Source organism: Cryptococcus neoformans, assembly GCF_000091045.1.
Source record: "Cryptococcus neoformans var. neoformans JEC21 chromosome 8 sequence".
Classification (NCBI taxonomy): domain Eukaryota; kingdom Fungi; phylum Basidiomycota; class Tremellomycetes; order Tremellales; family Cryptococcaceae; genus Cryptococcus; species Cryptococcus deneoformans.
This window is the reverse complement of record NC_006693.1, coordinates 758,291-782,010: the sequence shown is the minus strand read 5'-3', so window position 1 is coordinate 782,010 and position 23,720 is coordinate 758,291. Positions and strand designations below refer to the sequence as shown.

At 46.9% G+C, this 23,720-nt stretch overlaps 8 protein-coding genes across 9 annotated transcripts; 4 read left to right on the top strand and 4 right to left on the bottom strand.

Moving 5' to 3' along the window:
* Positions 1-452: 452 nt before the first annotated feature.
* Positions 453-4,934, top strand: CNH01390 (hypothetical protein). The gene is made up of 20 exons (XM_024657656.1): positions 453-582; positions 631-1,085; positions 1,219-1,238; positions 1,297-1,324; positions 1,385-1,390; positions 1,458-1,480; positions 1,532-1,682; positions 1,733-1,943; positions 1,994-2,009; positions 2,057-2,441; positions 2,503-2,573; positions 2,624-2,748; positions 2,804-2,920; positions 2,973-3,241; positions 3,292-3,362; positions 3,432-3,523; positions 3,582-3,798; positions 3,859-4,190; positions 4,258-4,634; positions 4,686-4,934. The coding sequence occupies exons 2-20, from the start codon at positions 800-802 to the stop codon at positions 4,739-4,741; spliced, it is 2,853 nt and encodes a 950-aa protein (XP_024513333.1). The 5' UTR covers positions 453-582; positions 631-799; the 3' UTR covers positions 4,742-4,934.
* CNH01400 (hexokinase, putative) lies at positions 4,912-7,895 on the bottom strand. 2 transcript variants are annotated; one of them, XM_572328.1, is made up of 20 exons: positions 7,866-7,895; positions 7,753-7,778; positions 7,391-7,666; positions 7,307-7,337; positions 7,205-7,249; positions 7,069-7,151; positions 7,012-7,018; positions 6,933-6,952; positions 6,714-6,874; positions 6,575-6,665; positions 6,499-6,515; positions 6,425-6,447; positions 6,286-6,374; positions 6,036-6,230; positions 5,918-5,960; positions 5,816-5,871; positions 5,608-5,765; positions 5,335-5,551; positions 5,152-5,275; positions 4,912-5,085 (listed from the first exon to the last, which is right to left on the bottom strand). In XM_572328.1, the coding sequence occupies exons 3-20, from the start codon at positions 7,655-7,657 to the stop codon at positions 5,039-5,041; spliced, it is 1,674 nt and encodes a 557-aa protein (XP_572328.1). In that variant the 5' UTR covers positions 7,658-7,666; positions 7,753-7,778; positions 7,866-7,895; the 3' UTR covers positions 4,912-5,038. The 2 variants fall into 2 exon arrangements, with proteins under 2 accessions (XP_572328.1, XP_024513334.1); XM_024657657.1 differs by having other exon boundaries at positions 7,753-7,895.
* A 1,140-nt stretch (positions 7,896-9,035) lies between these two features.
* On the top strand, positions 9,036-9,723 carry CNH01403 (hypothetical protein). Its single transcript, XM_024658696.1, has 4 exons — positions 9,036-9,251; positions 9,301-9,364; positions 9,418-9,512; positions 9,585-9,723. Exons 1-4 carry the CDS (start codon positions 9,198-9,200, stop codon positions 9,600-9,602), a joined length of 231 nt encoding a protein of 76 aa, XP_024514611.1. The 5' UTR covers positions 9,036-9,197; the 3' UTR covers positions 9,603-9,723.
* Positions 9,663-11,156, bottom strand: CNH01405 (hypothetical protein). Its single transcript, XM_024658695.1, has 2 exons — positions 10,375-11,156; positions 9,663-10,316 (listed from the first exon to the last, which is right to left on the bottom strand). The coding sequence occupies exons 1-2, from the start codon at positions 11,031-11,033 to the stop codon at positions 9,752-9,754; spliced, it is 1,224 nt and encodes a 407-aa protein (XP_024514610.1). The 5' UTR covers positions 11,034-11,156; the 3' UTR covers positions 9,663-9,751.
* Positions 11,157-11,307: 151 nt separating this feature from the next.
* CNH01410 (hypothetical protein) lies at positions 11,308-12,156 on the top strand. The gene is made up of 5 exons (XM_024657658.1): positions 11,308-11,533; positions 11,589-11,659; positions 11,708-11,832; positions 11,901-11,961; positions 12,021-12,156. Exons 1-5 carry the CDS (start codon positions 11,458-11,460, stop codon positions 12,087-12,089), a joined length of 402 nt encoding a protein of 133 aa, XP_024513335.1. The 5' UTR covers positions 11,308-11,457; the 3' UTR covers positions 12,090-12,156.
* CNH01420 (Ser/Thr protein kinase, putative) lies at positions 11,902-14,766 on the bottom strand. The gene is made up of 10 exons (XM_024657659.1): positions 14,169-14,766; positions 13,851-14,113; positions 13,788-13,797; positions 13,535-13,750; positions 13,326-13,476; positions 13,137-13,269; positions 12,979-13,078; positions 12,793-12,929; positions 12,723-12,746; positions 11,902-12,665 (listed from the first exon to the last, which is right to left on the bottom strand). Exons 1-10 carry the CDS (start codon positions 14,685-14,687, stop codon positions 12,266-12,268), a joined length of 1,953 nt encoding a protein of 650 aa, XP_024513336.1. The 5' UTR covers positions 14,688-14,766; the 3' UTR covers positions 11,902-12,265.
* A 188-nt stretch (positions 14,767-14,954) lies between these two features.
* CNH01430 (hypothetical protein) lies at positions 14,955-16,766 on the bottom strand. Its single transcript, XM_572332.2, has 7 exons — positions 16,618-16,766; positions 16,473-16,580; positions 16,162-16,430; positions 16,026-16,120; positions 15,918-15,976; positions 15,774-15,864; positions 14,955-15,724 (listed from the first exon to the last, which is right to left on the bottom strand). The coding sequence occupies exons 1-7, from the start codon at positions 16,687-16,689 to the stop codon at positions 15,117-15,119; spliced, it is 1,302 nt and encodes a 433-aa protein (XP_572332.1). The 5' UTR covers positions 16,690-16,766; the 3' UTR covers positions 14,955-15,116.
* Positions 16,767-16,917: 151 nt separating this feature from the next.
* CNH01440 (MMS2, putative) lies at positions 16,918-21,099 on the top strand. Its single transcript, XM_024657660.1, has 20 exons — positions 16,918-17,123; positions 17,183-17,297; positions 17,336-17,408; positions 17,470-17,825; positions 17,867-18,207; positions 18,247-18,342; positions 18,386-18,540; positions 18,591-18,699; positions 18,738-18,891; positions 18,947-19,186; positions 19,232-19,322; positions 19,378-19,423; positions 19,477-19,553; positions 19,613-19,719; positions 19,775-19,949; positions 20,001-20,460; positions 20,510-20,573; positions 20,628-20,683; positions 20,738-20,944; positions 21,002-21,099. Exons 1-19 carry the CDS (start codon positions 17,018-17,020, stop codon positions 20,911-20,913), a joined length of 2,997 nt encoding a protein of 998 aa, XP_024513337.1. The 5' UTR covers positions 16,918-17,017; the 3' UTR covers positions 20,914-20,944; positions 21,002-21,099.
* The last annotated feature ends 2,621 nt before the right edge of the window (positions 21,100-23,720 follow it).

Here is a 23,720-nt window from a genome sequence, read left to right as displayed (position 1 = left end):
TGCCCTGAGATGTGAAGAGTACGGCCCGGGTGCACGCGGTGCAGATCCGTGCGACTGGTTCATTAATAACGATGTTCGGATATTCATTGGGTATCTCCTTCAGATCAACCGGGTCTACTTGTAGTATGTAGCCCTAGATTATGTAAAGGCTGGGTGCAACATGAAACATGCAGCGCGACCAACTTACGGTGCTCTGGAGGTCACCTGACCCAAGTCAAGAGTTCGGATGCTGCGTATGGACTTTCAGGCTTATAGGGACGACGTTCATAATAGAGATGATGCATGATGATGATGATGATGAGGGACAAAGTTATTCGGAAGACCTCGGAATAAACCGGAGATTGTTTTCTGGCCCTAAAATCACAGGGGGCGGCCAGGCCCGCCACCGAGCCAAACTGCGAATTTAATTCTCGCATAAACGAATTGTACGAGCTGTGAAACGAGGGCTCTGCCCAAAAACCTCAACCGCATAGAAGGAACCGTATGCTGCACAGGGAGAAGATTTGTGAAGATGTCTCCTTATGGGAAGGGGAAGTACACGGAAAATATGTGCATTACTGGCGCAGAGAAGCATATACGCCGGTAAGGTCCTCCCCTTAAAATGTGGGATAATTTTTACGATTTTTCTAGGAATTCAGGTCCAAACTATCGGTGATTCGACGGCCCTTTGGCCCGCTTGATTTGGCCAAAAACCCTGTGATAGTTTTATCAGATAAGTGACTCGCCCGCAGACCACGAAACTTACCTCGACAGCCATTTTGTTCTTCTTTTTGTTTTCACCAACCACAAGCAAAAAAGCATGGCCTCAGTTGGCCATTCTCCTTACACTTCAAAACCATCGCCATTGGCAAGGACAGCATCCCAGACACCAATCACACCCTCAAACCTTACACACGCTTCACCCTCCCCCATCGCCCCCAATTTCCCCTTTTCGCAACCGCCAACACCCATGAAGCGCCCTTTCCCGCCAGAAAGCCAAGCGGGCGGTCCGCCAGAACGAAAATTCAGTGTTGACAGCGCGCAAGGAGACCATGGTCAACAACAACCTCAGAAGAAGAAGAGGGTCAGTTTGAGTTGTGCTCAATGTGAGTTAGTATCTTTTAAGAAACCCGCTCGGACCAAACGGAATATATTATATATATATATATATATACTTGGGCACGGTCTTTTTTTTATCTACAACTTGAAATTGTATCGCGGCTAACAGTTCCGTTGAAGGTGCTAAGAGAAAGCAGAAAGTGCGTATAGGATGTGAAAAATCGATGACGACTGACCAGTCTTGTTTGTTCCATTCAGTGTAACCGCGAATTTCCTTGTCAGCACTGTGAGTGCCATCCATCTTCGTCTGTTTTGATTCGCTGACATTATTTTCCTCGTATAACAGGTGTTGGTAGGTCCCGAGATGATCACAAGAATGAGGAAAAGAATTGAAACGCTGATCATTTTTTCCTTTCCAGCCCGGAAAGTCCCCGAGTTATGCGTAAGCTGAATAATCACATGATGTCAAATCGAAGGCTAAGCCTTAACTTAGGTTCCCTATAACCCTCAAGCAAATAATAACGTCAATGGGCCAGATCCACAGACGGCGGCCAGACTAGAAAGCATCGAAGCTGTCTTATCTGTTGTCGTGAGACATACAGGTGGGATCACACATTACGATGCCATCCGCGACTGGATTTCTTGTACGTAGCCAAATATCCTTTCCATAACCCTGTCTCATTTCGGAAAGCAGCGTTGCCCTTTCAGAAACACTTACAATCGGCCCCATCCACCCCCGCTTCTCCCCATAATCTTATGACCCATGGTAGTGTTCCAGGTCCATCTCGGGCAGGTTCCACATACCATCTTGATCCCCAGGAAACAGCTCATCTGGAGAGAGGTGGCAGTTCTGATGATGATAATCTGGCAAAGGTTGGGAAGGGGTGGCTGGGAGAGATTGATGGGTTAGTTTTACTGTCATTACACCGCATTACGTCGCTTATCATATACGCAGTGGCCTTCCTGAAAACGTACGAAATCGTGCTTGGCAAGTGGAACATGTACTAACATCTTGCAGATGGAGCTCAACGAAAAGGTCAAGATGAAGTTGGATATTCATGGAACGCCTGCTGAAAACCTTCAACGTTTGATTACTGACTGCGGTGTCAGCCCACACAAGATTGCAGAACTCGTTCAGGAACTTCCGCCGAAGCCTTTTGCCGACAGAATAATTGACTGGTTCTTTGCCAAACTCAACTTCATACGATATCCTATCGACGAAAGGATGTTTAGAGCGTCCTACGAGGATCTTTATAACAAGTCTACCGCTTTGGATCCATCAAATGTCAGAGCGCTGCCTCTTGTTTTTATTGTGCTTGCATTGGCTGTCCGGCAGGCACCTGAAAAATGGGCGGGAAATGAGCAAACAAGACGACTGTCAAGTTTACGGATGTATTGGAGTTGTGAGTCAACGAGCCTCTTGTAAAAGGATTTTGACAAGCAAGTCTGATCCGGTTCTCGCAGCCCGGCGTAGCATCCTGATAGCTACTGCTGTTCAATCCGAAAGCCTGGAGCTAGTCGTCAGTCGTTTACTGGTGAATACTACAATTAATTTCCTCGCGATGTTTCCTGATTTCAAATGCAGAGTGCCATGTATTTGGTACTAATCCACGACCGCCGTCTTACAGAGTGCTGGTCTCAGCTGGGCGCTTCTTTACGTACGGCGCAGGCTATTGGTTTACATCGTGATGGTTCTAAACTTGGATTAGAGTAAGCTTCCGAGGCGTGATCTTAGACTGTTCGTGACTGACGAGCATGTTTACAGTCCGTTTCAAACAGAGTACCGAAGACGACTGTGGAGCTATCTGTATCATGCAGATAAGCAGTACAGTCTGGTTTTGGGACGGCCGCCGAGCATCTCTGACAGTTATACCGATACTCAGTAAGCCTCGCTTCGGTTGCTAAAGCCGTTTACTGATCTGATGCATGAAAAGAACTCCATCCAACATCGACCTTACCGACTATGACCCCGCTCTCGGTTTACCACCAGCCAAGCCTTTCCACGAACCTACACCTGCCCTTTTCCTTATCTTACGCAAGAAGCTTGCTGTTGTCATTGGCAAAATTGTGCATCATTTTCAAAAGCTCAACGAACCTGCGCAGTATTCAGACGTGGAGAAGCTGCAACAGGAGCTAGATCTCTTTGTTGAGCAGTTGCCTCCTCATTTCCGAATGCACGATCCAGATAAAAGCTTAGATAGTGGTAAGGTCAATCTAGCTGTTATTGGGGAGTACGCTAAATGACTAAAACAGTTCATTTTTGGTTACCGGTTCATCGGTTTATGCTCTTGACGGAAGTACTGGTCACAACTATTATTTTGCATGTAAGCACGAATGACGCAATTTAGCCATCCACCGTATTCATCACTAATTTCTTTTTTTTTCCTTTTTAGCGCCCGTGGTTGCTACGCAAGTTATCCAGTAACCGCTATGCAGCCTCCCGAACAGCATGCTTTGAGGCTGCTAAGCTTGACTTCCAAATCAGGTTTGCTTGATTCAACTCATTCTTCATTCTGTTTTACCGTCTGACCTTGAATCCGCAGACAAGATTTTGAACGTGTCCCCGAGTTCAAATTATTTGCCATCACTGGTCAATTCAAAATGTTCAATAGCGCCATGATCGCGGGAATAAGCGCGATCATCGACCCTAGAGGACCAGATTCGGACCAGATGAGAAAAATATTGACTACCTTCTTGGAGGACAATCCTTGGCATGAAGTCGCGACCAAGGATGCCACCACAAGGAAAGAAGTTCAAATCGTCTGTTTTTTTTTTTCGTACACTTCCAATGGAAAAGCTGGCTGACAATATCTCAAATAGATCCAAACTTTGTCCAGGCGAGCTGCAAAGATATTTGAGGATTCATTCGGTCCGGGCGAGCCGGCTGCGCATGACAAAGATAGTGCTGCTTTGCTGTTAGCCCTTCGACAGAGCAACGATTCATCAACACATTCCAACGCATACCCAAGGGGCGTCCAGCCAGAGGATACCCCAAACCCCGGAGGGTCAGGTGTAATGCAACACAAGATGATGCTTCCACCTCGGGCTTGGGGTCCCCCTCCTGGAGTGTCATTTGCACCTGTGCATCATGGAGGAATAAACCAAAGTCCTGCCTCAACAGGTAGTCATGAAGACGACCACTCACAGAAGCTGTGCGTAATGATCTTCCATCTTTTCCCAATTGCTTGAGCTGACATGTTTTTTTTTTTTTTTTTTCAGTCTTGACCATTGGATTAATGCTAATACCTCTCTTGCTGTTGGCGGCTCGTCCAGTGGCGGGCCCCTTCCAGTTCTCGACACGTCTGGTATGGGTTATCTTCCCCTTCCTACCATGTCAGGTGCAATGACCCCGATTGGCCTTCCAGGTGGTCCTGCCCTCACACCTAATCCCGCTTTTGCTGGTTATGGTGGTCAGGCCATTATGGAAGAAGGCGGGAATAACTTTATGGGGCATCATTTAACGGGCGAGTTTACCTATCCAAATCAGTTCGGGATGCTTGCCGTAGAAGGAAATGGGGTCGGCGTAGGAAACGGGAGAGCGGGACTTGATTCCGGAGTGGAGAATAGCGACGAGTATTGGAACACCTTGATTGATGGTAAGGTCGCTATTCATTGCAATGGGACAGTTTGCTAACTAGAAGCTTTAGGAATTTTGGGTACGACAGGCGGAATGTCGGGTCCCTCACAAAGCGGCCACGCTTAATTGGAACAAGTGTATATGGTATTTCCCAATATATGCCTTTATATTTTCTTCTTATTCCGGGATCCCTGATTTGATCTGAGATTAGACGCATGTAGCAGCCGGTCATGAAGTTATAATTATAGTTTATAGAGACATGAGAATGCAGTCACGACCTTTAGCATCGTAGAAGCAATTAAATATTCATTCATACATCTTTGTTTAAAACCCTCTAATGAAAAGTTTTGGCCACGTTTCCGTTCGAAATTTTTATCTGGTACACAGCAACCGACCGACACGTAGAAATACCGTAAGAGGAAATTAGTATTCGACAAAGAATCCAGAGTCCTTCCTGGCCTTGGTCATTGCTGGAAAAAAAAGAAGATGCAAAATTAGTTTTTTGCCTCAATCACGACGATACTGGAGAGACGCACCGGCAATGATTGCGCTACCGACACCTGAACCATCCTCAGCATGGTGGGTGACAATCTTCTTGCCGCTTTCACCGAAAATGTCCGTAAGCGCCTCATGAACTCGGTCCGCAAAGTTGGGGTATTTCTTGGCACTTTTATTAGCCTTATCCAATATATAGAAAGGCTGTGTAGGCATAAACATACGTTGTACAAACTTCCATCGGCGCCAACGGCACATCCTTCTTCGAGGTACCCCTTCTTGCTAACAATGGCGGCGATACCACACGCAGAAAGCCTAGCAGATCGGGTGCCGACCAACACAGCAAGCTTTTTAAAGAACTGACGCTCTTCAAGGGTAGTTTCAAGGCCGAAGAAGTGAGCAAAGACACCGATGATGGTCAAAAGCTCTTCGGTAACATCGCTTATGACGTGACTTTAGCAAAAAAAAAGGCAAATTGCAGTTTGAAGTGCACTTACGCTTCCATGAGAGACAAGAAAGCGGTGTCGAAAGCATAGGCCTTTTCGAGCTTGTAGGTGTTCTGACCCAAGAAAAGGTCACCAGAATCGATGAGCTCGCAGAGAACGAGACGGAAGATTTCACCAAGGTAAAGACCAGCAATCATCTTCTCAAAGGACTGCAGAATAGGTCAGTCAAAATATAATCAATCACGAAAAGGTTGCTCACCTGCTCTCCTGGCTTGTTGGAAGATTCATCAATGATAATGTCGTACTTGGTTCGGGCTTGAATGTTGTTAGCAATAGCTGGATATTGGGGAAGGAAACTCACGAAGGTGTTGGTGGTCGAAAGAGTCGAACGCTCCCCATTCACACTGTCAACATCCGTCTCTTAATCAGCTCCTCTGCCCAGAGCTCATATGCAGAAAAAAAGACGCTGGATTACTCACGTTGATAGCCATTCCCTGTTCCTCGGGCAATCCGACGTAGTCGATCTTGGGGATGCTGCCGGCGGTCTCCATGTAGGCAGCGTTACAGCCGGTTCCGAAGATGACAGCGATCTTGGTGTGGGGGTCAACGTAGTTGGAGGCGATAAGAGTACCGGTAGTGTCATTGATGAGAGCAGTGAGTTCCGCGGGGACGTCCTATAAAGGGCGTCTGCATTAGAAGAATAACAAAGTTCAAGAGGGATCAACGCACCATACGCTTGAGACTGTCCTTGAACATGGCGGCGACATCGTATCCTTCAATGTTGGGAGCACCGAATCCCTTGGTCCAACGGATAAGAACTGTACCGTGATGATAAGAAGTCATTCAGGCGTAAAAAATGGTTACTTACCACCGTGATCAATTCGGTCTTGACTGTTTCAAAAGATGAGCTTCACAATATTATTACTACAGCTGCGCACGTACGAGCAAGGGTAGGAGAACTGATTGGGTTCCGGCGGTCAATTTTCATTGTTTACGGAAGGTGTAACAGTCAACTTACAGTGAAACCAAGGGGGAGGATACCGTCTTTTTCAGTGCGGCCGAGGGTATCGCGGATGAAGCTGTTTAAACACTCTGCGCAAAAGTCCAGACTGTTCTTCGTGTTAGGAATGCAGTGGATGAAATGGCAAGGCACGCACAGAGCTTGTCCCTCGCCTTGCTTCTGTTCCTCGGTCAATCGGTACTTGGTCTGAGTGACTTCAAACTTTCCACTGCCTAGAAGAGTAACGAGACAGACTCGAAGATTGGTACCACCAAGGTCGAGAGCGAGGAAATCCCCGACTTCGTTACCGGTAGGCCACTATGCACAGTGAGGTATATCAGTAAAGATGTGAACACACCGAGAAAATTGAACATACGCCAAACACATAAGTAGGAACTGGAAAAGTAACTACATTCAGCATGGATAGACACAAGCGATGTGTGACTGTGACTCACTCATAGGCTACAGGGGATCAGCTTGGAAAGTCTAGTTGGAAGAATCACAAGACTCACCACAACTTGTCCATTCTTCTGCAACCCGTTATCAAGAGTCTCTTCAATGGCATGGACGATCATCCTCATCCTCTGGGGAGTCACTGCAAGGATCTCAGGTTTGCAGTCTAGTCTCGGCGGTGGAACATCGGCTTACGGGTAAAAAGACTTTCGTACTTCCTCAAGAGATCGGCCATAGTCTCTGCAGATAATGATTAGGCGACTGGGCTAAAACGCCCATCCTCGGTTATCAACTCACTCTTCCCAGCATGAGGGAATTCGATATCCTCCTACAGCGACATTCGGGTCAGATCCATTGCGCGTCTCGGTGCTTGTGACATACATTTGTCCTGGTGTGGTATACAGTCTGAACGCCTCCTGGAGTCATCACCAAACCACTGCCTCGCCTGCTGGTTCGGCCACTGCCACTGGTGCTGATGATTCTCTCGGGGTCTACCTGAGCAGGGATCGAGGCCTTGCGGCCAGCGGCGGAGCCAATGTTTGTACCGTTCTCCAAAACGGCAGAGCCAGAGCCGGTCCTCTGGGTGGTTGTAGGCGCCGTGCTAAGGTTCTGGACGCGGGTTGCGAGCTGGTCGGGGGTCTCGGACATGGCTGTGCGCTGGCGGAGGGTGGCGGCCATTGTGTTTGTCAGCGGGGGATGGGGAACGGAATACTCGCAGGGGATGGCGGAAACGGAATACTCACGTGGATGTTAAGTGTAATGAATGGCGCTGGGACAAAGGAGGGTGTGAGCCGTGGCCACGTGCGGTGCCTGGGAAAGGAAGGGGGGCAGGTTCCACACGGGAGGGGGAACTCACTGCAGTGTGTATTGGCGGGGGAGAGCAAAGGCAGAAGGAAGCAGGGAGAAAAAAGAAGTGGAAGAAGCCCCTCCACTGCAGATATTTCGGAGCGCAACGAATCTCCTCCCTCACCCATGACGTGTTTCCCACCATTCCTCATCCCCTGACTTCATTTTCCTTCTCCCACGCATTCTCCCTTCACTGTCTACCTCAGCCTTGTGCCACTCAGCACTCCTCCAAGCCAGGCGCCCTGCCATATACCATACATGCATGCATCTCCTGCCAGGCTCTTCTGCCCATACTTCCCCACCTCCTCCCTTCTTCCACCTCGCGACTTGGGGGGGCCTGCGGCTGTTGCGCCTGCCTTTGCCGCTTTCCCTGACCGTTGCCGAAATTCGACGAAAAATTCCAAATTCAATTGGCCAAGACCGTTAGTTACGAGCGGCCGGTTTCCGCTCTTGCTCACCCTCTCCACATCTTTGTTCCGCTTGAAATAACAACTTTTATTATGGGGATGATTGGGGAGTCCAGGCGAGAAAGGGGAATCCAGAAGTCAAGACGTAATCCTCTTTCAACTTCCAAACTACTTTCAAAATCCGAAAGTCAAAAGTGCCAAGTACCAAAAAGCGACGACAGCCATCATCATCATTTTGAACCGCCGCAAATTCTATTCGCCATTCGATATTCGGTACTTGATTTGTGAACTTGCAAAATCTGCAAAAATGTGTTGGTGTAACCTGGGCGTGGGGTCATCTTTGCTTCTTGGGGCCCCTCAGAGGAGCCCCGTTTATTGAGAATCACAGCCGAATGGTGCAGCACTAATTCAGGCGTGTTCGTCGTGTGCACGCAGCGAAAGTATCGCGATCTTTTTTTGTGCTGTCCGCACTCTCCATGATCTCGAGAAGGCATTTCAGCAAGTCTTCGTTTCCACTGTCCTTCCTTGACTTCCATTCACAACAATCCCCCGTTACCTACTGACACTCACTGCTTGACTCAGTCGCAACGACTGACAAACTGATTGCTCCTTTGTCAACTTTAGACCTTACAACGAATCTTGGGACATTGTGAGTACTTGCTCTTACATTGCCGATCTTCTCGATTCCTTTTCTACAGCTTTTTTCCTTTGTTTTCAAAAACGTATGCATCTTGTTGCCTTTGCAGCTCGCAGACAATAAAAAGGCCGGGCAACATGATCTTTCGCCACCACTTAGGTGGCGATGTTTCATCTTGATATCTAACCAGACTTTAAGGCAAAGCAATACCAATCATACTTTTTTCTGTTGCTTGAAATCTCTGACTAACAGATCAAGGCGTGGCCACACACTTACCCAATTGACCGTTCATCAATAGATGTGGGGAGGGTATTGGTCACCTTTACAAACCATGTACGGATACCACGGAGCAGTGCGTCTGACCTATCCTCCAATATTTGGCTGATGTGTAAATGTATAAGATGATGAGTCCCTACTATGCGGGTGGGCTGGGAATCCCATACATGATGGGTATGGGAGGTCTAGGTTAGTGTTCTCTCTTCTTAAGCTCTCGCCAAGGACAGAGCTGACTGAAGTAGGCTACGGTCTTGGGGCGAGTATGTACGGAATGGGTATGGGCATGCCTTACCCCTATGGTATGACCGCTACCAATCCTTATGCGTATACGGGAATGGTATGTGTTCTAATACACATTGTACAGGGGACTTGGATCCAAAAGCTGATTGCTGAGCTGACGGGATGGCAGTACGGTATTGGATATTAAACCCCACTCCTTGAATCAGCAACAGTGAATCATCACGTGTAAGGAAGGCAGTTCCGAAGCTCGAAGCGGCATAATGCGATGCTAGCATTGTATAATAACAAAATCTTTGTTGTATGATATGTATGAATTACAACTATCCAATGACCCCCTCAATCATCCTCTGCAATCAAATATCTTGTGCCAAAAACTGCCCAAAGGTTACCTTCGCCCGCACTGTCGGCGAGCACCCCACGTCCCTCTTCCATAACATGTTCATAAGCAGGCAGCTGTATCTCGCTACATGACCAGATCCCCACAAGCCAGTTCTTGATATTGTTATCATCCTTCATCCTCGCAGCCACCAATTTCGGGTCGACTCCCATCCTGGGAGCATCTGCCGTAAATGGCTGGAGTACCAGGAGGACCTTTTCACCTTGATCACGGGCTTGAATCAATTCAGAAGATGACCATTTCAAGACTTTGCACCAGAATATTTCGCAATGATGCGTGGGGCCTGGGATACATGAAAGCGGTTTCAAGCGTATAGGGGCAGCCCGTTGGATGTGCTGTAAGGGCGTGGTTATATCCATGCCACCCTCATACCTCGGCGGCCGATTTCGCCCAGGACCCCGACGTGAAGGGTTGAGGATATTTTGCATGGATGTGTAGAAGAGATGTGTGGATGCCTTTGAGGACGACAGTAAATTTGCCAGTTGCACAGATGCGGGCGTATAACTGATGCAAAAGTGCATCAGAGATCACGCACGACCCAAAGAAGACAATGTAAACTAACCCTTTCCCATTCCATTTGGTAATCTTTTTCCCGTTGGGAGAGACACCAATTTCCCCTTCGTCTTCAGCCAGTATCGTTCTCTTCCTCGCTGCCAGATCCACTGTCGCTTTCCCAGACAATCTTGTCGCCTGAAGAGCCACCTTGGTTCCTGCCGATTCTTCCCTTTTGGCAGGCAGCTGATCAAGCCGATCGGTTACACGTCGAAAACTTTTTGGTTTGGACGCAGATTCTGGTTCTTGGGATTTACGACTGGGAGTGTGCAATGACACAGGCTGGAGTTTGGAAGAACCTCCAGCTGTCCGACGAGCTACGTCTAGGGGAGCGGGCGAGAAATGCTGCCGCATGTTTGAGATGGGGTGATCGGTTGGATTGATAAACGGACTAGCTGTTCTTGCTTTGGACCCAGATGTCTCTTTACTGCTCGTCCCACACTGCTCATTTCGACGTCTAAAAGGCGTTTGTATGGTAACATCGCTACTCTCGCTTCGCGCCTTTTGCTGATAATTCGGTGACGGGGGTGGCGGAGGATTCACTGGCAAGGATGTTATTTGCTCGCTAGCTTTGGGTCTCTTCTGTTTAGGAGTGCCCAGAGTGAAGGCAAAGGCGGATGACGTTATGGGCGCTGGCCTCTTATTAGGGCCAACACCTGGAGGGGGCATGATTTGCCAATGGCGTGAGAGGAAGAAGGGGAGGTAATTAGTTTAGAAAAGAGTGATAGATTATGCAGGTCATAGTCTTGTTATAGTCTGGTGTGCATCGATATAAAGATCAAGAAGCTTTAGATTCAGGCAAGCAACGAAGCACTCCAATTAATCGCATCTTGCATCTCGCGCCATTTATTTATCTTACATACGACTGACCGAAGTCATGTCGTCATGAATTTATGAGGGCCATCGTTAATTATTTATTTATTTATCGCTCGTGTGTCAGTCATTCATCTCAACTACGTTTGTTACATCGATATTGATCTCGTTATTTCCTCACAAAAGCAGCAAAGAAGTCATTTCATTGGCATCGCCTCTCGGCCCATCCATTTCCATCCCCACCGATCTATTGATATTCCCCAAAGCGGTCACATAAACCATGTCGGACACAAAGATCGCAGCTCTGCAAGCTCAGCTCCAGTCTTCTACCATCTCATTCCAGAAAATCGAAAATGGTACGTGCCTTGCTCTTATATGGCCATTGCTCTAAAGATATCACTGTACGCGTAGAGCTTGCCAGTGTAATTGAAGCGAGGCAACGTCTGGACTCCCAGTTGTCAGAAAATGAGCTCGTTCTTAAAGTATGTGACTCCGCGGATTTTCAGACGATAATGCTTACTTCAGTGTAGGAGCTCAACTTGCTCAAATCCCATAACACAGTATATAAGCTCATAGGGCCAGCCTTGGTTCCTCAGGTCTCAAGCGAAGCAAAAGTGAACGTGGAGAAGAGGTTGGAATTTATCCGGAGCGAAATGTAAGTGCACAGGCTATTCATCCTCCCATAGAGAAACCTAGATACTCACAAGCAGTATGGCCCAATAGTAAAAGAGTAGAGAGCCAGTTGAAAGAAGTTGAAGATAAGGCAGGTAGAAAGAAGGAAGAGGTGCGTCCCTGCAGTCTTCAATGCGTTACGAACCTCGTTCATAACAGTGTATCTCTCAGATTATCGTACTGCAGCAACAATTCCAAGCTTTACAAGCGCCCAGCGCTCCTCAACAATCGAAGGCTTAGATGTTCTATAGACTATCCCGATGCAGATACCACCGCCTGTTCACGCACTGTTTAAGCTCGCCCACAAACTGCACATATGCAGCCACGCGAACACCTAAGTTCCAATAAGCAACGCCAGAGTTGTGTTCTTGACTGATAATACTCTGCATTCTCTTCCCATACAACGCAGCTCATAATTACAGATCACGGCTTGAGCCGCTTCCCAATTTTTCAGTCTCTGCGTCTTCATTCTCGGATGTCGGAGAATCAACAAGTACAACTCCATCCACATTTTCTTGCACGTCGGTCTTGATGGGCTCAATGTCCCCAAAGGACATGAAAGGTGTTGCGTCAGGTTTCTCAGTATCCGCTGGAGATGCCAGACTCATTTGCCTAGGACTCGTGACTTTATTCCCTGCAATGTCCTTGAACGGTCCGTCTTCTCCATCTGAAGACAGTGAAGTGGTGGAAGTTAAAGGATCGCGAGAAACGTAGGAATCCATTGATTCTGATGCAAATGAGACATTGGCGGAATCGCCAGGGGATGAAGTGGCACCTCGGGATGGCGATGAGCGGTGTAAGTGTAGTCGGCGCATCCTGGATGAAGGATCAGCCCCACGGAAAACGCCATTTATACCGGAAAACGAAACATACTTATGGACTGCCCGCATGACGTATCTTTCCTACGGTCAGCATCTAAAACAACCACAATTGCTATACTTACAGGATGCCCCTGAATGTCACAATCGCGTCCTTGATCTCATCTTGAGTGGGCTCTTCCACTTGCTTGCCGACTTCATACAAGTTCTCTTCCGTGTCGATCATCGGTAAGCGCGTTTCGTCCGTTGTCCACGGATGTTCCTGAATCGGCATTAGAAAATATAACGATTGGAAACAAGCCGCTACGCACTCGTAAACTCGACATGTCAATACGCAATGCCGGATCTTTGCAAAGCATGCGCTCCATTAAATCCCGAAGCGAGGCATCCCAATCTTCAGGAATTCGCGGGCTGAGCTTATTAGCTACAGATCCTACACATTGTTGTTAATTCGATGACATGCACATACCTTCTTTCCACGACAGCAGCGTACAGCTCGATGATATTTGGATAATTGAAGGGCAAAGTGCCGGTCAACATGCAATAAAGAGTGACACCAAGAGCCCAGATATCTACTGCCTTCCCATGTAATTCACCGCTCGCTACAACGTAAACCGTGTCAACGCTTTGAGACGTGCCAGCTTTCAAGAGAGCTCACGTTGGAAGCTTTCAGGGCTTTGAAATGCTGGGCTACCACCAGATTTTTGAATCCTGTCATCCCCAGTCTTGGTGAACATCTCTGATACACCAAAATCACATAGTTTAACGAGTTGCCTATCTGCAGAGAGGAGTATATTCTCTGGTTTGATCTTTTATAATACTGTAAATCCAAAACATCTGTTGGAAAGCGATGCTAGAAATACTCACATCGCGATGTACAATTTCATTGGCATGCAGGTATTCCAAGCCAAGACAAAGTTGCCTGAAGTATTCCCTAGTCTGTTCGCGATCAAAGGTCGGCTGGGCATTTGAGTCGTCTTGCCCAACTTTGACTTTCATAAGGGTTCCCCCCGGCATGTATTCCAGCACGAGAAATAGAGCATCGGCGGTAGAAACTGATATGGCCTCATACAGATGCACAAGCTGTATGTCAGTAAGCGGAAAGGATGATACGACGCACATTGGGATGACTGCACGATAGTCAGTTCGGTTCTTAATGATGTTCATTATTGTGCGAACTCACTCGAGCTTTTTCATCACAGCAATTTCCCGTCGGATCAGCCCCAATGGGTCTTCCATCTTCTCATCTCCAGATTGTGTGTTGTCCAAAGCGCCGGACATCTCCTCCTTTTCCATGGGTTGCGGCGGCCGTTCTTGACTTTCTCCTTTATCCCCACTCATTGCTTTTCGCTCCCTTCCTTTCCGTAACTTACTTCGCATGCTTGCACGATGTTTCTCTTGAAGGGATTGGTGATGAAGCCTGGATTTTGAAAACTCTTTGATTGCCTGTTGGCGAGCACATCATTAGGGATGACAAAGGAATAGGAAGAGCCAAGCTCACGTATTTCAGGCCAGTGTTTATATCAACTCCTAGCTCAACTTTGGCGTATGCTCCTTGCCCAAGGCTCATCCCAATTTTGTACTGGTTGATCATCCGTTCTCCATCTTCGTTGGCTGTTTGCGTGCCATCAATGGTTTCACGAACACGATGAGCTGAGCTTGTTCTGCGATGATGCGTTCCTTTGGGCCTTAAGGATGGCGATGATGGGGAAGGAGATCGAACAGTGGTGAATACAGAGGGCGAAGCAAAAGGGGGAGATGTGGGGCGGAGGAAGGCGGGCGAAGCCGAAACCGGTAGAGGTGTGGAAATGGACGGTGGAGAGTCAGTAGTGGGCTGTGGAAGAGAGTCTGGAGACTCGATAGTAGAAGATGCTTGGGATGAAATCATCTCTAGTTGAGAAGGCGAAGTATCTTCTGTGACTGTCTGGTCTTTTGTCGGAGAGGGGGGTGAGATGATGGTCGCTGGGGGTGGAGGCTCGAGGAGAGTGGAGGGGAGCGAGGAAGGGCTGTCCCGATCCATGTTGGTGCAGGTGTGCAGGTGGTGCTGAGTGCCGGGAAAGTAAAAGAGACTATAAGGGGTTCGCCCAGGCGGACGAAAGACAGTGACGAAATGCACATCGAAATGTTCATGTGTATTACAACCTCGTCTCGGCCGCCGGCCCTCAGCGCATTATTCGTTCCATCATCATGCCTATTCTTCATATTTGTTTACAAGATTACAACGGCCAGTATACGGTACAAATGAGCACGCATTAGTCAGTAGTGGGCCGCCTCAATGCTGAACCTATATAGGATGCATACTGGAGCCGGACTTCATATGGGCCGGTATGGGCTGCTCTACTGGTGGTTTTTTGATCTTACGTATTAACCATCACTACACGCATATGAACCCCTGGAATATTACACATAGTCTAATACATCATATAAAAACGACGACGCTTGCTTAGGTTTAAATCGACAATGATGTCGAACCGCTTTTCATCCAATCATCCATCTCTTTACTTGTCATTGCTCCGATCTTTTCGATTTCTGAACCTTCCGAGTAATGAGTTTCTTGACTGTGGGTTTCTGGAGCCTTCGTTATATTTGTTGGTGTTTCAACTCGACTTGACGTTTCTTGCGCCACCATGCTAAGCCTAACAGATTCAGGATACAGAATCGCAAAGGTGAGATACGATGTATGCCCCTTCATTTCAGGGGAGGGCTTGGTAAGCACAGTACTAGGGAGAGTATTAGGTGGCTCGGTCCAAAGCAAATTTGTCTTTGGACGCGAATTTGCTGGAGCCGCATTGTCGGAACCAGTGACTGACGGCTGCTCTAACTTCCTCTTAGACCCCGTCTCCCCCTCCACAGGAATAGCGTCATCCGCTTCGATGCCCTTGACCTTCCGATTGTTCTCTTTGGCAGTTTTAATTTGTAATAGACGCCTCTCTTCTTTTCTTTGCTCGTGTTCTCGAAGATAAGAGACAACAGAAGAGATAGAAGATAAATAGGTGGTGTTGGGGGGAGGAGTAACGAGCTCATGTGTTCGAATAAGGACTTCTTGGGTTGAAATATCTGGAGTTCTCATGAGAACAAGGTGTCAAAGTGCCGGCGTTGGACGTACCTGAAAACCCTTCAGAACGCAAACAAGTGACAGTTTTGAGCACTTGCTCAAGGCAAGGGCTAAAGCAACAAATCCTGGTGATAATATCACGCTACATATTTTCAGCGATGACCCCACCCACAACGCCCATGTGAAGATACTCACTCGAAGGGCCTTGACCGCATGCGGAATGGCTTCCCAAGGTGCTGGGAGGTCAAGAAAAACTTTCACCTCGATGTGAGCCATTTCACAACTAAATATATCAAGACTTACCTCCTTCCACCCCCTGTGCGTCTCCGAAACCCTCTTTGCAGACATTTCGATGCTGTAAGCGAACGTTGGTCAAACCGTGCGATTCGAACTCTTTCCTATACAATTTCAGCGGAGTTCGCACACAAGACGAACTTACAAGGCAGTTTCAAAGCGTTGTCGATGGTATTCGAAAGACATCACTTGGCCACTTGGACCCACACTTCTGGAGAGACTATGTGTCATGCTCCCGCTTCCAGTTCCGGCCTCAATGACTTTCCCCCCCACACGCACACCAAGGCGCATGGTAATGTATGATATATCGGGAAGATAGAGGATTTGTGTACGGTGGGGAAGTGAAAGGGTCCACAGCTCCGGCGTGGGGCGAAGAACGTGAACGTAGCCTGGGTGAGGCGGCGGGGAGTGAATCTGCTCAAGTTATAAGCTGAGCCACCACATACAGGGACTCACCTTTGAGCCATACTTTTGCCCTATCAGCATATCATGCGGGTATCTTCCATATTTGTTGTGAAATGTTTCTCCTGGAGTGATGGTGATGGCGGTCATGTTGTCACGAGCCTGAAGATAAGCCTAGTTCGAAGATATGGAAACGTACCATGTAAAGGATGACAATGTCACCAGCCTCTATGTGAACTCTGGAGTGAAACATTGGCTTTCGAATATCCATAGTGTACACTAATATTGATTATGGGAAGGATGGGGTGAGAGAGGGTGATTTGTGGAGCTGTAAATGCCAGAGTTAGTTGTAATTGTATAAACATGGACTCAACCTTGAATTCTTCAGACTTTTGTTCCAGGTGCAAAACATTACGTAATACTACAAGAAGGAAAGCTCGTGCCTGAGATGAACTGGAATCGGGGACGGCTGATTTCTTGAGCTTGTTGGTTTGGTTTGATTCATTGAACGACTGGCGATTTTTGGTTTCTCATTCCAGCTCGCATCTACAGCTCATTCCACGCCGCACAGCGCCAATTTTCAACACCCGCCAGCCGCAATGGCCACAGATATCCGCCTTCTCGTCCATTCAGTTGTATACCCAACCAGCCATGAGCAATACACTCGTGACCAACAAGCTCTCTCAGACCTCTTCAAGGAACCAGGTAAGTGTCATTATTCTCCCTCCTGCCCATAATTTCATCCCCTGATGTTGTAATCTTAGAATTTCTTATCTCTCTCCAAACTCTGGCGGCCGATAAGACTTTGAGTCAGCCAGAAAGACTCATGGCTTCACTCATCACTGGAAGAGAAATGAAAACCAAGTGGAGAAGCAAAGCGTACGTTCCTTGCTGGGAGAACACACTCTGATCATTAGAATTACTCCAGAGACCCGTAAACCCGAAGTTAGACGAAGGCTTTTCAGCTTTTTGGAAGAAGAAGATTTTGCTGTAAGTCTTTACTGAATGCTATGGTTGTAATCAGAACGCATATGCTGATGCTGCTCGAAAGATTGCCCGTCCTCAATTGAGCCTGCTTGTTGCGGTAGCGCGTATCGAATATCCTAAAACATGGCAAAATCTCCCCGAGCTTTTCCTTGAACCACTTCTCTCAACTTTGCCTCACTTAGCCAACCCATCATCGCTGACTCCAGCTGCCTCGACATTGCTGATCAATGTTCTTTGGACGATCAATGCATTAGTCAAAGAGTGGAGGACTGTGAGAATTGCACAAGGAGCCACGGTTATGCAGACATTAGAACAGCTCTTCACAGAGCCTCTTCGTAAAATTTTGGATATTTGGGGCGAAAGTGAGAGAAACGGGGGGGGCTACTTGCCTTTAGAGGAAGCAGGTAGATACGCTTTCAAGTAAGTTACTGAATTTTTTTTCACCGTACTGACGTATCAAGGATACTTGCTCGATTTTGTCAATGGCACTGGTCCAAGGCAAAGCCAATGCAAACGGAAGAGGCTATCCTTAGGATTCAATACCTTGTCGGCCATTCCGTCACTCATGCCTCCGTTATCCAGTCAAACCGGCTTCGGTTGATCGCAACCAAAGTTCCTTCAGAAAAAACTCTTAGATCCATCACAAAACATTTGCGAGCGATAGGGAAATGGTGGCGTGCCATGATAGCTCTTGATCCCAAAGGTTTTTGTAAAATTGATGGAACCACGGCGGGCATTGGGTGGTGGTGGGGAGAGGTTGGTGGCGTCGTTGCAGGGACGGATGGTGCCATTTCTAACGATGGTGAGTTACCGCTTGCGAGTTACAGTGACTGACAATTAGACTCGGATGATTCGCCTTACCCGAAGCGATTCTTGCTCTTGGGATTGCTTCTCTTCAAAGATATTCTTCCCATCCTTGCTGCAGATCACCATGATAGTGAGTTTCTACTAGAGTTGTACTGCGCGCTGACAGTCGTTAGTTTTCACACCTGAGTTCATTCTCTCCGCTTTCCACTTATTGGTGGATAAACTTCTTCCTCTCACTTCTACGGATCTTGAAGCCCTTGAAGATGAACCTGAAGAATGGCTTATTGGCGAAAGTACTGACGCAGAGGCCTGGGCCTTTGAATTCAGAGTCAGTCAGGATCCTAATCTCTATCAAACTAGATTTCTGACAGTTTTTAGCCGTGCGCTGAGCGTGTTCTCATAGCACTCAATAATGCCTGTCGCAATGTTCCCAGAGAAAATAAGGTTATTGAACCAGCCATGCTGAAACTGCTTTCCGAGACACAGCGTAAGTTGAACGACCATCGAGTGGGCGCTGATATCCAGTCATTCCCCCTGACAATCTGCCTTCGGTCTTGCGACATGAGTCTGTATATTGTGCCTTGGGGCGCCTAAGTCGTTCAATGGCATCGTACGGCGGTGTAAATTTTGAATCTTTGCTCACGGGTATGGGCCCCTGGATTAGCCAGGGGAAGCCTTTGTAAGTACCTTAGTATAGGTGAAGCCTGCCATTATCATTATTTATGTGTGCTTAGGCACCGTATTGTCAAACGTCGTGTTGCTTGGCTTATTGGTGAATGGATGAGTGGCGATGAAGAATCTGCCAAACTCCATATAGTGTGGCAACTACTCTTGCACCTTCTCTCTGAGAGAGGGGATGCATCTGATCGGGCAGTAAACCTCGCAGCTGCAGTGGCCATCAAGGAATGTGTTGACTTGTGGGAACTTCCAATTGATTACTTTTTGCCTTTTCTAGAGCAAACAGTCCAGGGATTGTGAGTGTTGTAATGCTTAATATGAAGCTGATAAAGTCGGATCAGAATCAAACTGCTTGGCGAGGCAAGCACCTTGGATGGTAAAAGATATGTGAATGACACTGTTGGGGTTGTGATTGAAAGGGTTGGGGACAAGGTAAATTAATGATTTTTTGTTGTTGGCATTGTTCTCACAACACATACCAATCAAGATCATGCCATATCTACCCACTCTGGCCCAATCTGTGCCTGTGCTATGTAAGTTTCATATCCTCTAAACTTTAGTGAAACTGAGATAATGATGGTGGCAGGGCATGGTGCAATCGGTTTAGAAGGAGAATGGCTTTTCAAAGCGTCCCTTGTAGTCCTAACCACCAAGCTGGTATCTGTGAGTTGTTTCTTTTTCTTTATCTAAGAAAGGGAAAAAAAAACATTGACTCCATATAGGCAGCCAAGGAATCATCTGGCGGATTAATGGAGCTGGTTATTCCATTGATAGAAGAAAGCCTACAGCCACCAGCCAAAGAATTTTTCGAAGAGGATGGCCTAATTTTGTGCGTCGAGGGTGTAAAGTAACAAGTTGTAGACTTCGCTGACAAAATACTACAGATGGCAGACTGCCCTATACAATTCTGCATCGCCCTATCAACCGTCTCCAGAAACAGGACTTATACGTATTCTGCCTGGCTTATTACTTGTGTTGGGTTCCAACTTGGACTTGTTGCCGAAACTCCTGAGTTTATTGGACTCTTACCTTCTGCTTGATCCTGTCGGAATAAGTCAGGTTAGTTTACAACAAACAGTAAAATTTACAATCTGCTGAAATGTTTTCTAGGCTCATGGGCAAGCTATTGCCTCGAATTTGGCCATGGCACTGTCAACTAGCACTGGTAACGAATCAGCAGTCATCCGCATTCTTGCCACAGTGTCTCTTTGGACGCGCATTGCTCCACTTCCTGTCATTTCGTCTTTGCTCCTTCAGGCTGGTATATTCCACCATATAACAACGGCCTTGGAGGATGACAAAGCTTCAGGCCTCGTCCTTGCTGCATACCTGGAAATACTCTCCAGAATTGCAATGAACAATCCAAACATCTTCCTTCAAATGGTGGAAGAGTCTGCAAAAATTCAATCCCAAGATGTGCACAAATTACTAGAGGAAATCTTAGATGCTGTGTGGAGGAATTTTGACTATGTAGGGGAGACAAGATTGAGGAAAGTTGTGGCTATGGGAGTAGGAAATTTGCTTTTGACTGGCAACCAACAAGTCATGGAGAGGCTTGATGGTGACTTCAGTATGTGGTTGGACTTGCAAGCAACTGTATACTGATGACTACTGAGCAGTGAACATATTTTTGGATGTCTTAGGTGAAGTACAACAATCTGAGGGAAGCCTTTCAGTGCAAGAGTCAGTGCTGTGGTATTTCTTTTTATAGGATTTTTTCTCTGATATTAATTGCAGAACTGGTCTTGCACCCTGGATAGATGACAACAGTACCCTTTGGACCGAGATAGAAAGTATGTTGCTTCATGTGTATTTGTTGTCTTGGACATGGTCTAACTATTTTATAGATACACCTGAAGGACAACGACGATTGTCTTTGGAAGACAATGATCCTGCATACACTGTATCTCTCAAAGACTTTATTTTGCAGCTTCTAAATCAAGCCTCATCTGTAGGGTTAAATCCCTACTGGGAGAAAGCAGATGCTGGCACAAAGCGAAGCTTGGAGAAGTTCCTAAATTAGAATTTAAACTTACATTTGGGGTAGATAAAATGCATGGTATTTCAATGATAATTCTGAATTGATGAAACAAGCTGACAATTCCCTCAAGGAAAATGATGTTCCTGAACCTGTTGTGGCATAAAAACCCAGGAATTGAATTGGCAGAACTCTGAGTCAGATTTACCATGAAAGGAAATTCCTCTTGAAATAAAAAAAAGCCATATGAATTAAATTGCCTTTAGTAATCAAATTGTCGAGAGCTTCATTAAGGCATCCCAGGTAGGGGCTGGGACTGGTGCTGGGGCAATGGAGATCGATGATGAGAGTCTCCTTGGTGTGTAAAAGTACTTTGGCAGGCAGCATGGACATGCCATGGCTAACAGAACATCAATAGCTCAATGAAAGAAGGTTTGCCCCTTCTACAAGACCCTTTTCTTTTGCCTTCCTTGGTGACAGGGCCTCTGTCATTGCCCACCATGCCTCTTCGACCCTCCACACCTCTCTTAATCATCCCAGCAGAGATCTCACTGCTCTCAATGGTTTGATCGAGCACCAAAGGGGCGAAATGGCTGCTGATGACTCAGAAGATGAGTTGTCAAGAGAGGATGGTGGTCTCTTCAGGGACAGTGCAGGTGAAGCTAGCAAGGCCAAGTCAGAGGCAGATGCTCCGCTCATCGCAGCTATCCACAGGGAGAGCCGCTCTTTGTCACGAGCCTGCACAGAGAAGAAGAGATAAGATATCATAGGAGGGAGTTACATAATAGGAAGGCAAGATCCGATTCAGATAAGAAGGTCCAGTTGGACCTCCAGTTGGACCTCCAGTTGGACCTCCAGTTGGACCTCGAAGGATATAAATAGATTTCTGTAGAAGTATATAAAGGGGAGCTTTGTCCTCGATCTTGATCTTCTTCCCCTCGAAGATCAATATTTCATAAGTTACTTTGCGAAAGGTCCTTGAGCTCCCAGTGCTCACTCTCGTCTTACCTTGCACCACCTTCCACATAAACTTACTCCACTAGTATATAAGCTTGCCTGATCTTCCCAAGCGAATATACCTCCGCCCTATACCATACGCCAACAGACAAGTGTCAAGAGGTATATCATACATATATCTCATTGCTTAGTTAAACTACGGCTTTCTATCTCGTCTCCAAGGCCGGACCTTGTTGGGGATGAGTCGTAACAGTAAATATTGATCTTCCACACTTGTGGTTGGTTGGTATAGACTTCAAGTACCTTTTACCTTCGACACATACGTATACCCTTATACAACTTCATCAACAACCTCAGCCACCTATAACCTCATACCACCACTTCGTATACCATATCCTATATCATGTCAGGTCCATCCACTCATAGTGGTCGAGCTGTGGAAAAGGTCGAAAAAGGCAAGGAAGTAGAACATACCCTCGATGACGACCACAATCCCGCGGGTTCATTCAACACCAATCCTCAATCCGATCCATTTACCGCTGACAACACATCAAACGACACCCAAACCCAACTCGAGATGATGCGCAACCATATTGCAAGACTTGAGCAACAGAAGGAAGAGTTGGTGCATAAGTTGGAAGAGAGCAAAATTGAACAACAGATGTTTGATAATAGTGAAGATAACGAGGGTGAAAACGAACAAGAATTGGATGAAGAAGACGAAGAACCTAGATCAAGCCGCAACCTGTCAGCGCAGACACCACACCCAGAAGTTAAAAGGGAATACAGCCGACAACGCACCTCAGTACCCTCCAGTCGACCTCAAAAACCGAAGGTATCCCAACCCAAGTACTACCATGGGCAGCATGCCAAGCTCTCAACCTTTATCACTCAAGTGACAATGGTGATTACCCTCCAACCTTCTCGTTTCCCTACCAAGACCTCCAAAGTCCTATACGCCGGATCTTTCCTCCGAGACACCCCATTCTTATGGTTTCAACCCTTCGTAACCATTGATCCCCAGCCCAAGTTTATGCTGGACTTCAAGAAATTTTGTGCTGAATTAAGGAAGAGCTTCAGGGATCCAGACAAGGAACAGACAGCAGAATGACAACTAAACATGCACACTGTTCATCAGCAAGGTTCTGTATCCTCATACCTCACAACCTTTATGTGTTATGCCACCTTGGTTCAGTGGAATGACGAAGCGAAGAAGGCTTGTTTCGACAAGGGCTTGAAGGATGACATCAAAGATGAACTCATCAGACTACCCAAAGCCAAGTCCTTCAAAAACCTCCAAGACATGGCAATCTGCATTGACAGTCATCGGTATGAATGGGTATTAGCAAAGCGAGACCAGCAACCAAAGGCGCCTTTCAACGCTATCCGAAGTGACTACACCCACACCTCTTACAATAAACCCACCCCAACAACTTCAGGCATTTCTCTGCAGCAAATGGCACACCGATAAGGTCTACCACTACCAACACCATCTTCAATAAAGAGGTGACACCAGTGGTCAACCTAAGGGCTGCATTTGTCCCAAGCTCAGCTAGGATAACCAGACATGGACGTCTGACTCCAGAAGAATACCAGAGGCGAAAGGATCATAACCTCTGCCTCTATTGTGCTGACAAAAACCATCAAGTCGCCAAGTGCCCAGTGGTCCCCTCGCAACAATCCAATACTACTCTCCCTTCAAAAAACTAGATATGCTCTTGTCTGCCAATGTCGAAGAAGAAGGTAGCTGGGAAGAAGAGCGAACTGCCAAACCAGCCAACACAGACTCCTGCAAATTTTTTCAAACTCTCAGATATAATAATAGAAACAACAAAAGCCAACTCACAATCGATTTCCTCATTCTTCGCAACAATGTTTATCCAGCTTTAATCGAT

Coding starts and splice junctions, on each gene's coding strand:
- CNH01403 (XM_024658696.1), top strand. CDS start 9,198: ATGTGGGGAGGGTATTGGTCACCTTTACAAACCATGTACGGATACCAC. Junction 9,252..9,300: donor TGTACGGATACCACGGAGCA/GTGCGTCTGACC, acceptor TAAATGTATAAG/ATGATGAGTCCCTACTATGC. Junction 9,365..9,417: donor GATGGGTATGGGAGGTCTAG/GTTAGTGTTCTC, acceptor TGACTGAAGTAG/GCTACGGTCTTGGGGCGAGT.
- CNH01440 (XM_024657660.1), top strand. CDS start 17,018: ATGGCCACAGATATCCGCCTTCTCGTCCATTCAGTTGTATACCCAACC. Junction 19,187..19,231: donor GAGCAAACAGTCCAGGGATT/GTGAGTGTTGTA, acceptor AAGTCGGATCAG/AATCAAACTGCTTGGCGAGG. Junction 19,424..19,476: donor CCAATCTGTGCCTGTGCTAT/GTAAGTTTCATA, acceptor TGATGGTGGCAG/GGCATGGTGCAATCGGTTTA.
- CNH01390 (XM_024657656.1), top strand. CDS start 800: ATGGCCTCAGTTGGCCATTCTCCTTACACTTCAAAACCATCGCCATTG. Junction 3,242..3,291: donor AGATAAAAGCTTAGATAGTG/GTAAGGTCAATC, acceptor TGACTAAAACAG/TTCATTTTTGGTTACCGGTT. Junction 3,524..3,581: donor AAGCTTGACTTCCAAATCAG/GTTTGCTTGATT, acceptor TTGAATCCGCAG/ACAAGATTTTGAACGTGTCC.
- CNH01420 (XM_024657659.1), bottom strand. CDS start 14,687: ATGGATCGGGACAGCCCTTCCTCGCTCCCCTCCACTCTCCTCGAGCCT. Junction 13,079..13,136: donor GCTGCTGTCGTGGAAAGAAG/GTATGTGCATGT, acceptor TAATAAGCTCAG/CCCGCGAATTCCTGAAGATT. Junction 12,666..12,722: donor GTCATGCGGGCAGTCCATAA/GTATGTTTCGTT, acceptor TCCTTCATCCAG/GATGCGCCGACTACACTTAC.
- CNH01410 (XM_024657658.1), top strand. CDS start 11,458: ATGTCGGACACAAAGATCGCAGCTCTGCAAGCTCAGCTCCAGTCTTCT. Junction 11,534..11,588: donor ATTCCAGAAAATCGAAAATG/GTACGTGCCTTG, acceptor CTGTACGCGTAG/AGCTTGCCAGTGTAATTGAA. Junction 11,833..11,900: donor GAATTTATCCGGAGCGAAAT/GTAAGTGCACAG, acceptor ATGGCCCAATAG/TAAAAGAGTAGAGAGCCAGT.
- CNH01400 (XM_024657657.1), bottom strand. CDS start 7,657: ATGTCCGAGACCCCCGACCAGCTCGCAACCCGCGTCCAGAACCTTAGC. Junction 6,875..6,932: donor TTCCTACTTATGTGTTTGGC/GTATGTTCAATT, acceptor CACTGTGCATAG/TGGCCTACCGGTAACGAAGT. Junction 5,086..5,151: donor CGGTAGCGCAATCATTGCCG/GTGCGTCTCTCC, acceptor TTTTTTTTCCAG/CAATGACCAAGGCCAGGAAG.
- CNH01430 (XM_572332.2), bottom strand. CDS start 16,689: ATGGATATTCGAAAGCCAATGTTTCACTCCAGAGTTCACATAGAGGCT. Junction 16,581..16,617: donor ACATTGTCATCCTTTACATG/GTACGTTTCCAT, acceptor GCTTATCTTCAG/GCTCGTGACAACATGACCGC. Junction 15,865..15,917: donor ATGCGGTCAAGGCCCTTCGA/GTGAGTATCTTC, acceptor GAAAATATGTAG/CGTGATATTATCACCAGGAT.
- CNH01405 (XM_024658695.1), bottom strand. CDS start 11,033: ATGCCCCCTCCAGGTGTTGGCCCTAATAAGAGGCCAGCGCCCATAACG. Junction 10,317..10,374: donor ACCAAATGGAATGGGAAAGG/GTTAGTTTACAT, acceptor CTTTTGCATCAG/TTATACGCCCGCATCTGTGC.